The sequence below is a fragment of the Octodon degus genome, unplaced genomic scaffold, assembly GCF_000260255.1.
Source record: "Octodon degus isolate 3935 unplaced genomic scaffold, OctDeg1.0 scaffold00027, whole genome shotgun sequence".
Lineage (NCBI taxonomy): Eukaryota > Metazoa > Chordata > Mammalia > Rodentia > Octodontidae > Octodon > Octodon degus.
The window spans coordinates 5,270,656-5,284,490 of record NW_004524603.1 but is presented as its reverse complement, the minus strand read 5'-3'; the positions used below and the strand labels follow the sequence as shown (position 1 = coordinate 5,284,490).

Sequence of the window (13,835 nt, the reverse complement as noted above, 5' to 3'; positions counted from 1 at the left end):
TTTTTTTTTTTTTTTTTTTCCTGCCGAGACTCTTAAGCAAGAGTTTGGTTGGTATTCAGAGATACACACCTCCCTGCCTTAACAAGCAGCTACGAAACACGTGCTGGTGAGATAGCTCAGCGGACTAAGCACCTGCTTAGGCAAGTGTGGGGACTGGGTTTGATCCCCAGCACCACATGCTACGCTGGCCCTGTCCCCAGGCATGCTGAACCAGCCACCGAGATTGGGTGTCGCAGCACATGCTTATAATTCCAGCACTGGGGAGGCTGAACACAGGATGATCATTATGAGTCCAGGCTGCGCAGTAAGACACTGTACCGAATACATTAAAAAAAAAAAGAAAGCTATGAAACAAGAACAAGAAATTATGAAACAAGAACAGGAAGAAATAAAAACATATAAAAAGTGTCATTTAAAAACTAATTGTTTTAAACATTTATTGTGTGTGTGTGTGTGTGTATGTGGCCAGCTCAGCCCACCAGGGGGCGGGGCTGGCTGGCATGTGGTGCTGGGGGATTGAACTGTGGTTCCTGTGCTTTGCTGAGCTTGTTCCAAGTAGGTGCTTTAGACCACTGAGCCATCTTTCCAGCCCTAAAAAATAATGAATGCGCCACTATATAATTTTGGGAATTAAAAGGCTTGAAATAAAAATTTAAGTGATAACTTTCAACTGGATCTAAATGAAACACTAGGGAATTCGCAAACCCTGAGAAACCAGGTGTGGGTAATCCCAGCATTTAGGAAGCTGAGGCAGGAAGAGTTCAAGGCCAGCCTGAACCACAGAGCAAGACTTCTCATACACACACAAGAAAGTATCTAGAAAAATCTGGTTGTCTACAAATCAAGCACAGACTTGCCACCACCGGGCACAAGGTCCCCAGCCACATGGCAGCCAGGAGAGGGGTTAGGAGGCAGGAGGACAAAGAGCGCTGGAGCCAAGGTCACACTCCCAGGCCTGAGTGATCCTGGGCCCGGCCCTCTCCCATCCCTCTAGCGCTGGCGCGGGCCCAGGGCCTTGGAGGAGGGCTGTGGAGCGGGAGACCGAAGGGGGTGAGCAGCTCCATCAGCACTACCTGCCTTCCCCATAGTGCACAGCGTTCAGGTTTCTCAATCAAACACAGGTGGCGGCAGGTGCTCCCGTCGCTGAACTGAGATGACACCCAGGGACAGGGGTGTGCATCCGGGCTGGACACTTTCAACACGGGTTCCACAGGCCACCCGCTATACCCGAGGGAGCTGTGGGCCCATCGCTGTGACAGGTGACAGCCTTAGAGCTCTGAGGGGGATGGTAGCCCACAGCCCCAGACCTGAACACTGGACTAGAAGAGGCTGCCGTTGCCAGGGCTGGCTCCACATCCCAGGATCCAGCGGGGAGGCTGCGGCGAGGATTGGAATTGGGGTACCAGGCACAGCAAGAACCCAAGGTGTTGCAGCCTCTGGTTTCCAGGGAACCCAGGCTTCTAGGTCACCCTCCACCCTGAACCTGGAAACCTAGAAAGGCAAGGAGGGGACAGAATGAGGTTGCTGCAACCAGCTGCCTAATGGGAGGGTTTCGGGGCGACAGTGCACAAGGCCGCACCTGGCCACCGTGCAGCAGCCAGGCAGACCCACCATCCTGGGCAGTGCAGGGACAGGACTGCTGGTTCTTACAGGATAGTGGCCGTGGGGCCAGGCAGACTGCAGCTGCTCTGGGCCACAGCTTCCTCCCGTGGAAACACGGCAGTTCCAGCAGCCACCTGGCATTTGGCTTCCTTGCTCAGGTTTGCCAGGAGCTGCCTGGCTTTGAAAGGGAAAGTCCATTTCTTGGGGTGGCCTACATGGCACCAAGCTGGGGGACCCCATGGAAATTCACTCTGCATTTTTGTGACTCGAGGTCAGAGATCACAGTGCAGCCCGTCACAGCTCAGGCTGCTCTGCTGGCTGCAGTGGCTGCCAGGGGCCCCGGTGGCACAGCCCCTCCAGCCTCTGCCTCACATTCTCCCCGGTACATATCTGTCCTCTATGTCCAGACTCATTCTTTTTATAAGAACTTCAAGAAGGGAGGGGTGCCACACTCCTGTCAGCCTACCACTTGGGGAAGTGGGGTCAGGAGGATCACAGCCTGAGCAATTTACGGACTTAGCCAAACCTTGTCTCTATAAATAAAAAAGGCCTGGAGATGTAGGTCAGTGCAAAGGCCCTGGGTTCACTCCCTAGTGAACATGCATGTGTGCACACATGTACACACGCACACACACAAGGACAACCAGCATTGAACTGGGGTCTCCTAACCCTTTCCTCTTAATTTGGTTAAGTACAGATTCTATTTCCAAATACTGCCATTCCTAGTACCAGGGATTAGAGGTTAAAATGAATTCAACCGTAATATGCCTTTAGTCCCAGACAAAGGTGGTTGGCTATCCTAATACACCTTCATATCCTACAATCCTGAAACTCCCACCTGTGCTCATTTATTTAGTGCTTATTTTTTGGCAGAACAGGGATTGAAGTCAGGCCCTTGCGCTTGCCAGGGAAGCACTTACTCTACTGAGCCATTTCCCCGGCCCCTAATTGGTCTTTTCAAAACGGTCTCGCTATGCAGTTCAGGCTGGCCTGGAGCTCACTTTGCGGCACAGGCTGGTCTCGAACTCGTAATGATCCAGCTGTCTCAGCCTCCCGAGTACTGGTATTACAGGTGTGCAACACCACATCCTCTTTTTTAAAAAATGTATTTGGTATAATGTCTCACTGCACAGTTCAGACTTGTAATGATCCTCACATCTTCAGTGTCCCTGGCACTGGGATTACAGACGGGCACCACCATGCCTGGTCTCAGTGGCAGGTGCAGTGTGACTGCAGGAGGGGCCAGCATGACATGTAGTACCTTGGAGGGAACCCCAGTCCCTATGCTTGCTTAAGCAGGTGCTTAGTTCACTGAGCTATGTTGCTGGCCCTCTGCTCCCTTTTATTTTTAAATCAAGCACCTTAATCCATCGTGGTCCAAGTCGGTGGTTCTCAAAATATGGGTGATGGCTAGTGGCTACAGCTGCTGAGCTCTGGAACCAAGGAAGACCTGCTTGTCTTTGGTACTGGGGATCAAACTCGGGACCCTGCACTTGCCAGTCAGGCGCCTAGCGTGCTGCTGAGCTGTCTCCCCAGCAAGGCCCACTTCTTGTGTACCTCCTTGGCCTTTGGGGTCAGGGACTTCACAGGTGAGGTCAGCCTGCTTGTTGACCCTTCCAGGTAAGTGAGGGCCACCAAATCAGGGCTCTAGGGAGTCAAGGTGGGTGGCAGTAAGCATGAGCTGTGGCTGTCACTTTAGCACTACAGGCATGGCAGCATGGGCACAAAGGGGTGGCCAAGACACGCAGCCCCACACGGACGATGTCAGCGCAGAGGAATGTGACCGTTCCAGCTGCCCCAGCTGCCAGGCAGACATGGCTTTAGCCTTTTAGGGTAAAGTTCAGGACGCTTTCATCTCACAGCCAGGCCACACAGAAAACTCTCCTTTATTTGATGTCTAATCCGGTAATGAGGACAGGATTGGCAACTCAGTGTGGGGACAGCAGGCCATGCAAGTTTTGCTAAGTAGGAAATAAAAGGTACAGCGCTGCCTGGGCTTTTCTGGGGAGCAGGAAGAACTGGGTGAAAGTTCCTTATTGCTGAAGGCTGGTATGCATGAGGTCTTGGGTTCAATTCCCAGTACTGCAATAAAGTTTAAAAAAAAACAAAAAGGAAAATTGGGCATGGTGGTTCACACCTGTAATCCCAGCTGAGAGGCTGGAAAGGATCCCTTAAATCCAAGAGCTCATGGCTGGCCAAGGCTACATGACACGTCTGCTCCCCTTAACACTTATCAACCAACCAATGATCCACCTGCCCACTGACGCAGGAGTCTCCTAGGTTTAACAGACATGAGACCTTTCGCACAAACCCTCCTTCTTGGTGAGAGGCTGAGCCTGCCCAGCACATGCATCCCTGGGCCGCACCAGGACCTGCTGAGCAAGGGCGTGCCTGAGCTCCGTGGCCTGGCATGACAGTGCTGGGGACCCTGAATGACAGCAGGCCTGTGTTCCACATCCTGACAGCAGCCAATCTGGTGCTAGAACTGGGGCCTGGGATGGGTTCTCAGCCTCCCTCCATACTGCCTGCTACCTTTCAGGTTGTGGGGCTCAGAGGGATTCAGTCACCCTAGTACTGGCTGCTGGGGAGACACAAAAAGGCTGTAGGAACGCGTGGGGTCCCTGGTGTCAGGTGAGAGCTCAGGATGGCAATCAAAGGAAACAGGCATCCTAGCCACTGTGGCTTGAGTTTGTCCAGGGAGCGAGAGGAGCACCTGAGCCTGCAGACCGCGCCACCTGAGGAAGCCCAGCTGCAGGCATCTTCTGTGGGTGAGGAAACGAAAACACAGAGCACAGATGTTCCAAGTACAGCGCCAGGCCACACTGGTGTGGTCTCCCTGGGTTTGGTCATGTGGGGTGTGCAGCAGTGAGGGAGGGGGCGGTGGGAGGGTGTCTGCCAGTTGCCTTAAGGTCCCTAAGCCTCAGGCCCCTGCTTCATCCCAAAATGTGGCCATTTCAAACTGGAGACGTGAGGTGGGGACAACAGGAAGACTGATGACCGATACTTAACAAAACCCCCCTGCTCTTGGGCTGGGCAGGGCAAAGTGGCTCTGGGTGTGTGAGGACTGCTCTGAGCACAGGTATCAGCTCGGGCCAGCTGGGCCCGAGCTGCTGGGGCCACGTGGTGGCACACCCCCCACCCTGCAGGTGCCAGTCACCTACACAGAGGCCCATATGCTTCCAGTAATATCACAGTGACTTCAAAAGCTGCAGCGCACCGTGCTTGCGTCTCACGGCACAGGCACCAAGCAGCAGCACCTTGCCTCATGAGCAGGCGCAGGACAGGAGACCACAGAGAACCGAAGACCCGACCACTCCACCAGGCACTGTGCTGACAGTGGAGCCGTCAGTCTGGCAGGCAGGACAACAGGAAGGCCTGCTCACTCTTTGCCGGGCTGGATGCCACCAGGATGGGGTCCTCTTGGATGTGGGAAGAGCGCTGCTGAGAAGTCAGGTCTACTCAGGAAACCAGAGGTCTGCAGCACGCTGGGTGTGGCGGTGCACGCCGACAACGCCCCTGCTGTAGGCTGAGGCGGGAGTGCCACTGAGTCCGAGGGTAGCCTAGCTACAGTGAGTGGAGTTCACAGGGAGAGTGAACTGGCTGATGCGCCCGTCTGCAGCTGTGACCGCAACCATCTTCCCTCCATCTGTCCTCAACTAGGTGTCTCCTCCATCACAACGTACACAAAAGGAAGGGATATAGCACAGCCAACACGCCACCGCTACTGCCAGGCACCAATGGAGGTCCTGGGCTGGAGCCATGCCTGTCCCTTGGGCACACGTGGGCCGAAGGCAGAACGTGAGCTCTACAGGGGTGCCGGTGCCTCGCCGTCGTGCGCTCCGCCATGCAGGTCGCCCCAGGCCAGGTGGATTCTTCCTCGGCCTGCAGAGAGCACCGCTGGAGGCGCTGTCAGGACTGTCGGCTTCTAATGCGTTTCCTGGACCGTGCTGGAGTTCCAGCTACACGGAAGGAACTTTCCAGATGACAAGGGCTGGTTGAACTGGACTGATCTAATGCAATCCCATATATCCGGTACTGAGGGATCTTTTTAGTTTTAAGACTGAACTGTGTTAATAACAACTTGGTGAAATTAGTTTAAACAGTATTTGGCAGAAATCTAAAACTCTGATTTCACTCTGAGATGACAGATGAGATAAAAATGCTTAAGACCCAAGAGAATGGCATGTTCTAAGAACACAAACTTTTTATTAAAAATTAGTTGCAAAACAAAATTGTATTTTAAGACAATGGCAGCACTTGCTTAATGTTAGAGGCGGTCAGGTTGTGAAATTTTAACTAGGAGAGGAGCACATATGTAATACACGGCTTAAACAAATATACAGCTCATCCCCAAGTCTGAGTTACAGACAGGGCGAAGGCCGTGTGCAGATGCCTCCAAACCGGGAGCCACTTTTCCTGCTGGGCAGCTCCTCACCCTCAGAACCTCTGAATGCTGGGACACCTGGATAGGCCAATCTACAGAACTTTCATTTTTCTTTTTTTGGAGACAGGGTCTTGCTTTGTAACACAGGCTGGTCTTGAACTCATGGGAATCCTCCTGCCTCAGCCTCCCAAGTGCTGGGATTACAGGCATGCACCACCATGTCCATCAGGGAAATCACTTTGCAAGCCTTATCCTCACATGGACATTGAGCAGAGAAGGAAGGACAAAATATGTCTCTCCAGCTCCTTCGCTGCAGCCGGTCTAACAGACACAGGGGTGCAAGCGTGCTTCACCACCCAGGGGCCCTGTCACCGGCGGAAGGCAGAAGGGCATCGCTCTCCAAGACCACCCAGCTTAGCCGTCTACAACGCTGGGCAGTGCCTGCACATCCTTGCCAGTGCCCCAGGCCCAAGGGAAGGCTGCAGGGCACCAGGCCTTCCTCCTTTCAGTCACCGCAAGCAGCAGGAGGGATGAAGGTTTGCAGCTGTTTTATTTACAAGTATACATTTAACACAATGAAATAAACACTGATATACTGAAGCCTAGTTAATAGTAGTGTAACAATATGTATCATTTTGATGATTACATTATTTTAAACAACAAACTACACTGAAAAATTAATGCCGATAAAATTCTTGGTCATAATATTAAGAAATACAATATATAAATTGAAAATATGATTGCTTAAAATTTGAAAATGGAAGTGAACTCATTTGGACAGTCAGAGTTGAACATAATCTGAAGGAGGGCTCTGACCCAAATGACGTCTCTCAGGTTAACAGAAGAGAAGAAGCAGAGTTTTCCTCCGAGGATGGTGGAGCCGCTCCCCCAAGGAGAACGTTTCCCAGTGTCCTCCACTGCACTCGCTCTCACATCACCGAGCACGAAGACTTGCCTTGTGAAGCTGCCCCGTCCATCTTTTCTGCCTCCAAAATTATCCTTCTGAAAACATCGACAGCAGTCTGAAAGGAGAAGCAATCACAGCTTAGTGCTCCAGGGCCGAGCGGCCTAGGAGGGAGGCGGCGGCCCTTCCTCATGAAGGCCAGCGTCCCTGTAGAGTGGGACGCCACGGACAAGCAGGGGCGTCTCACTTCTGGCACCCCATTCTCTTAGCTCATTTTGCTTTAATCCCATGGGACTCTCACCTAATCTGCTGACCTCAGGACATTCTGTTGCCACTTCTTATCCTCCTGGCCCTCCTGGGCTAGCGCGGGCTCTGCAGCTGGAGTCACTTATGTCCTCACCCTTCTCTACGCTGACTCCTGCCCAGTGCTACTCAAAACAGCACAGCCTACAACCGCTTAATGTCCCCCACGAGCAGGAGTCAGCAGCCAGCTCCAGCCCTGTGGGGAGTGGCTAATGCCGGAAGCTGATCACAGTGCAGGGGGAGGCAAGGCCGGTGTGGAAATGGAGAGCACCGTAGGAGAGCCCGGTGAACGAGCTGCTCCACTGCAAACGCGCCACCACGGGCCCTGCAATCCAAGAATAGGCTGCTAGGCCAAGGGCACCATGTGCCACCAACCTGCCGGTGCACGGACTGCTGTGGGGGGTTGAGCAGATCCTTTCCTCCCACCCTGAGAGAAGGCTCCACCTGACCTCAGCTGGCTCTCGGTCCTCTCGCCACCCCCCCAACTTCTGAGAGCCCCACCGCATGGCACAGCTGGCCCCTCGGCCTGTCCTTTCCCAGAGGGAGGCAGTATGGGCGTGGCCTTCTCCCTCAGACTGGGCTTGTCTGATAGGCTCATTCCACATTTCCCAGGAAACACAAGTGCCATTCACACGAGTACTCGGTGGCTCTGGCCACCAGGCCACGTGTCCACACTTGCAGGGCCTGCTGGTGTGAACACAGGGCTATCTTAGCTCTCAACCTCCCAGGCCCACCTCTGGCTAAGTGAGGTCACTGCTAGGGTCACCTTATCACCAGAAAGCACTAGACAGAGAAAAAGGACAAGGTGGTTTCTTTTTTGGTATCAGGAATTGTGCCCAAGCCTCCACTCTTACTGGGCAGGCACTATGCCACTGAGCTATATTATATCCCTGGCCCCAAGGTTTGGTTTATTTAAATCTAGCCCTACTACTTATGCCATATAAAATATAATGTAAACTCAGAGACATTATTTAACTTCTTTGGATCTTAATTTTTCTCACTTGTAATCTCAATCTCCTGGGAGCCTAGGGGAGGAAGATCAAGAACTTGAGCCCAGGCTAGGCAATCTAGTGACTTAGTAAGATTCCTATGTTAAAAAAGGAGGAACTATTTCAACTAGATAATCTTAAGGACTGAATATCCACTTGATAATTAAAATGCAAGTATCTTCCTTACTAATTTCAACTCTTTTTTTGGGCAAAGGGTACTGGAATTGAACTCAGGATCTTGTGCTTGCCAGGCAGGTGCTGTGCATTGAGTTATATCCCCAGCCCTTAATCTTAACTCTTAGCTGAATTCTCACCATCTATAGGCTGGAACTAAATAGATCCAGTTTTTGCTACCTGGACCTGGGAACCAATGACACAAAATTAGCACCCTCTCTAGCTGTACCCAGGGAGCAGTCATAACCCACTGGACAGGGAAACCCTGCACTCAGTCCTGGGGAGAGGGGATCCCAAGCTCAAGGCCAGCCTGGGGAACTCCACAAGACCCTATCTCAAAATAAAATGTCACAAGGGCTGCGGATGCTACTCGGTGGCAGTGCTGGCTGGTATGCGAGAGGCCCTGAGTTCTACCTTTCCAAAACACAAGAAACAGAAAAGCTTTGGGTGACATGGCAAGATAAAGACAGCGATCAAGCGCTGACTTAGGAGAACGCTGCACAAAATGTGTTTAGAAACTGCATACCATGGGGCCAGGGAGATGGCTCAGGGGAATAAGCGCTTCTCTAGCAGTGCAAGGGCCTGAGTTCAATCCCCAGTTCCGCAAAAAAAAAAAAAAAAAAAAAAAGAAAACTGCATACCTGATTTTCTTTAGCAGAAGATTCCAAAAAAGCTGCGTTCCAAGATTCTGCCAAAGCCTTCCCTTCTTCATAACTGATTACCCTAAAGGAATAAGAACATTCTAATTTTTGTTCCTTAGCACATGAAGTATACATAATTGATGAAACAGGCTCTGCTCTGACCACTCTGGAGGCAGTGCCATCACCGTCAGGGGTAACACAGGAGCATCAATCACACAGGCCGAGGGGACAGGACAGACGCTGCTCCTCAGGGCCAGGATGTAAGCAGCACAGGCCAGACCCCCGCGCTGGGCTCCACATTGCCACGCGGAGCAAGCTGCTCTGCCCGCATGCCCCACCTGTGTGATCCTAGCCTTGAGACGCAAAGGCACGTGGCGAAAATAATAAACACTGCTGCCTTTGTCACAACATAGAGCCCAAAGAGGATCCCCTGTCCAGCTTGATCTCTTCAGAGAAATGTAATTACACTGCAGGGACCACATAGAAACACTGCAGGGAGATACTTAGTGGTTGTGGTGGATTATAGGAATTGAACTCGGGACCTTGTGCTTGCCAGGCAGGCACTTGTGATAAGCTGTATCCTGGGCCCTAGCTTTGACTTGATTTTATAAACTAGTAATTCAAAAGGTACATACCTTTCCATATGCAGGTCTTTTTTATTCCCAACCAACATAATGGGTATTCTATTCATAAAAGAGAGAAATGAACCAGTTAGAGACAGATCGTGCCACTCTGCTTGGAAGACTGTAATGGGAAAAGGCCAAGTAGCACTACTTACTGCACTTTCCCCACCATATCCAGCAGTTTGCCATGGATAACTTTAATCACTTCAAAACTGTAAGACAAAACGTATAAAATCAAGACACCCACTTTGACCATGGAGTTTTCAGATGAATGTTAAATAGCAGAGGGAATGCACATGTCACAGACTCATCCTTTAACATAAGCTGCACGCTAGACTTCCTTTATTTTCCCTACACTGTCCAGGTTAGCCTCAAATTTGTAATCCTCCTGCCTCAGCCTTTTTAGTAGACTGGAGGGACTGCAGGGTAGCTGGAATTACAGGAGTGTGTTACTGAGGCCAGATGTATGCTGTTATTTTGATAAAAATCCTTGCAGGTGAAAACCTAGATATGGAAATCTTAAGTCTTGTAGGTTGCATGACAGAAAAACTTCCCTAATACAGCCCAGGAGTGCCCGGGAGTGGGCTGACAGGGAAGCAAGCCCAGCATGCCACAGCCCATTGCACGCAGCTCACTGCTGTTTCACGCAGAGCGGTGATGAGGTTCGAGAGGGCGAGACTGGCTGCCCCGGTAGGCTCAGTGACTGAAACCGGCAGCTTCTGAATCGCTGGCCAGCACCCAGTAACAGGAAGGGATCAAACCAAAACCAAAGTGTGGCTAGAGGAACCAAAAACTACTCTCACAATAAAAACAAAGGCCACATTTTCTGTAGGCAGATGACACCCGATTATGCAAAGGTCTTATTTCATGAATTCAAAGGATAAAGTATTCAACATACCGTACTCCTCAAATTGTCGTACAAAGTCTACCCACAGACTCTCCACACAGTCTGGTAAAAAGCAAATTAAATGTAAACTCATGTATTTCTCATCTACAGTATTAAAAAGCCTTTTTTTTTTTTTTTGCAGAACCGGGGATTGAACTCAGACCCTTGCGCTTGCCAGGGAAGCGCTTATTCTACTGAGCCATCTCCCCGGCCCCCAAAAAGGCCCATGATATGTTCAGTCACTGCCTGCGCAGCCTAAAAGTAAAACAGATTTTATTCTCCCAGGGTTACAAAGCACCTACTGGGAACACTGTTTCTTCAATACCCTGTGTACTCCATAAGAAAGCCACTAAAAACCATTCAGTCTAACAAACAAGGCTATTGTTATACTAATCCCATCATATGCTTTAGAAAGGTTCAGGCCACGGTGAGTGGCAAAAGCAGTCAAGCCAGCATCCAGCATCTTACCTTTTGATTGATGTAACAGAATACACAAGAATATAGCCATTAATATCTATGGAGTATGTCTGAGGAAAAATGGAATACTCATCCTGTGGAAGAAAAATAATTACAGGTGAATGAAATTTTCACTGAATGTGACAATGTGTAAGTAGGTTTTCATAAAAAACAAAAAAATCCAAGTAAACAGGAAACACAGTTATCACTCCAGATCCCTGGTTATTCTAGGACTCTCAAACTGATGGTGTTAGTGATTTCTTTGAGAAGAGGATAAAAGGAACGGGCCACAGCCCCAAATCTCCTACCAAGGCACACCACATCTGTTTTACTGATAGGAAGTTCAGAATCTCTCAGGCCCTTGGGAGGTGACACGCCCTATGTTCCCGAGCTCTGAGCTCTGTATCACAGTCACAGAGGCCTGGGCATCAATCTAAGGGTTACAGGTTGCCATGGGCATCTGAGAGAAAAGATCACAGCACCACGATCTGTCAGTGTATGCACGCTCTCAGGGACTGAAGAAGTTATTACTGAGCTGCTTAGAAGTGACTGTCCTTAATCCTACAAAGAAGCCTCTCACAACCTGGCTTCAGACCCAGATTTATGAAAATGTATAGAAGCTTGGATGTGGTGGTGCACACTGTGAACCCAGCATTTGGAGGCAGAGGCAGGAGGATGCTGCAAAGTCAAGACCTGCCTGGGCTACAAAGTTAGCTCAAGGCCAGCCTGAATTGCATAACCTTGTCTCAAAAAGACCAAACACAAACAAACAAAAAACTCAAACCAGAAAATTCAAATGTCAACACAGTTTTCAACAACACGTGCAGCTGCCTACACAGGCCTCTTGCGCTCAGCTGAGATTCAGTGTCACTAATGCAACGGTCTTGTCCCACCACCACCAGAGAACCCACCAGAGAACGGCAGTGTCACCTCTGCCCACCCACAGCTCGGCTACAACTCTGCATGATAAACCAGGGCCTACTGCCCCATGGGAAAGTTCTTTTAAAACAAAATCTGCAACAATCTCGGTTATAGTTTAGCTACTGTGGGTCCAAAGTTTAACTCTGCTGTTCCCTAAAGGGCAGAAGTGAAAATGAAAGCAGCACTGTGTGAAACCCAGCCACGCACAGGTACCTCGAGGAGGACAACCAGCTGTAAGCAACGGAGCCATCAAAACAGGACACCACTCCTGCGCCCCGGCCCCACAAATGAATCCCTCAGGATGAACTGAAGGCAAGCAGAGACGCATCAGAAGAAGGCGCGGGACACTCCCCTGGGGTGAGACTGCAAGGAAAGTACCACCAGGCCACGGTTGTGAGCCAACTGCGCTGCACATGGGAGCACCACAGCTCACTCAGAGGGGAAGCAGAGGTTCAGGACAGCAGGGGCGACTGCGGGGCGTGCAGAGTGGAAACTGGTCACAATGACCACCATGGCACAGGGGCTCGCGGATGAATAGACTGGACATTCTAGAAGGACCCAAATAGGTATGAGAATTAGCTATGGGATTCCGAGTACTCTGGGAAGCACAAACAGGAGGACCACAAGTTTGAACCCAGCCCACGATATTTAGCAACTTAGGAAAATTCTGTCTCAAAATTTAAAATTAAGAAAAGGGTGGGGATATAGTTCAGTGTGAAGGCCCTGGGTTCAATTCTCAGCTTGGTGGGTGGGGCGATATGAAAACCATTGGGATGTGGGGGAATTTTTAAAACCGGTTAAATAAAAAGGAATACATTCCACTATGGAAACATTAAAATGTTCTTTGTGACTGTAAACCTCTCAAACAAAAAACATAAATGAAAGAAAAAACCTTGCAGTGGACTGACCAGATAGCTCAGCAGATTAAAGTGCCTGCTTAGGCAGATGCAGGGACTAGGGTTCCAGCCCTGGCATGTCATTCCAGCCCCGCCCCCGGGGACGTGCTGAGAAGGCAATTGAGACTGGGCATGGTGGCACACGCCTGTGATCCCAGCGCTTGGGAGGCTGAGCACAGGAGGATCACTGAGTCTGATCTACTAGTGAGACCCTGTAGACCCTGTGCTAAATAGATTAAAAAAAACCAAACCTTGCATATCAGATCATACATAAAATGCCAATTTCATTCATATGCTACATCTCAAGGCAGCAAGCACATACTAACCACAGAAATGAAGAGCAGAGCTCATACTTGGGTAATGCACAGCAAGGGATACAAATATGCCCAGACACAGGACAAGACCACAGCCCTCACATAGGGAAAACAACGACGATGCGCAGGGAGCTCACTGCAGACTGCGAGTGGGGGCAGGGCTGAGGGCCAGGGCACTGCTGATTAGTATTTTGGTAGCTAACCCACTGTAGACCCAAGATGGGCACAACCCAGCATGGGATATATATGTGTGGGTACGGAATGATTTCCAAGATGGAAACGTATTACTTTCTGTGTAAAAAAGAGAAAGTAACACACTACTTTAGAAGCACGTAACAGGATAAAAGGCTGATGGGCAGGGGAAGGCACAGAGAGACAGCTACGGCAGGGAGGGAAGGGCAGAAAGAATGAAGCTGTCTTATATTCGGACAACCCCCAGGAACATGGTCACTATGTTCTGCAGTCATGGACTGGCACAAACAAACCTGAACAAAACCAGACAGTCAGGATTCCGACAATCCCAGCTAACTGGGAGACTGAAGCAGGATGATTCCAAATTCAAGGCAGATGTGGGATATGCATCAAGATTCCATTTTAAAATAAAACTAGGGGCTGGTGAGATGGCTCAGTGGTCTAAAGCACCTACTTAGAACAAGCTTTAGGGGCTGGAGAGATGGCTCAGTGGTCTAAAGCACCTACTTAGAACAAGCTTAGCTAAAGCATCGGGGACCGCGGTTCAATC

The 13,835-nt window shown here is 50.3% G+C and overlaps 1 protein-coding gene across 1 annotated transcript in view; it reads right to left on the bottom strand.

Annotated features, from left to right (window-relative positions):
• Nucleotides 1–6,517: 6,517 nt before the first annotated feature.
• Rheb (Ras homolog, mTORC1 binding) overlaps nucleotides 6,518–13,835 on the bottom strand; it is a 42,260-nt gene continuing 34,942 nt past the window's right edge. The window contains exons 4-8 of the mRNA XM_004628975.2: nucleotides 10,975–11,057; nucleotides 9,776–9,832; nucleotides 9,633–9,680; nucleotides 8,998–9,079; nucleotides 6,518–7,008 (exon numbers count right to left, since the gene is read on the bottom strand). Of these exons, the coding sequence (XP_004629032.1) occupies nucleotides 6,916–7,008; nucleotides 8,998–9,079; nucleotides 9,633–9,680; nucleotides 9,776–9,832; nucleotides 10,975–11,057 (363 nt within the window). The 3' untranslated portion in view covers nucleotides 6,518–6,915. The remainder of the gene's footprint in view (nucleotides 7,009–8,997; nucleotides 9,080–9,632; nucleotides 9,681–9,775; nucleotides 9,833–10,974; nucleotides 11,058–13,835) is intronic.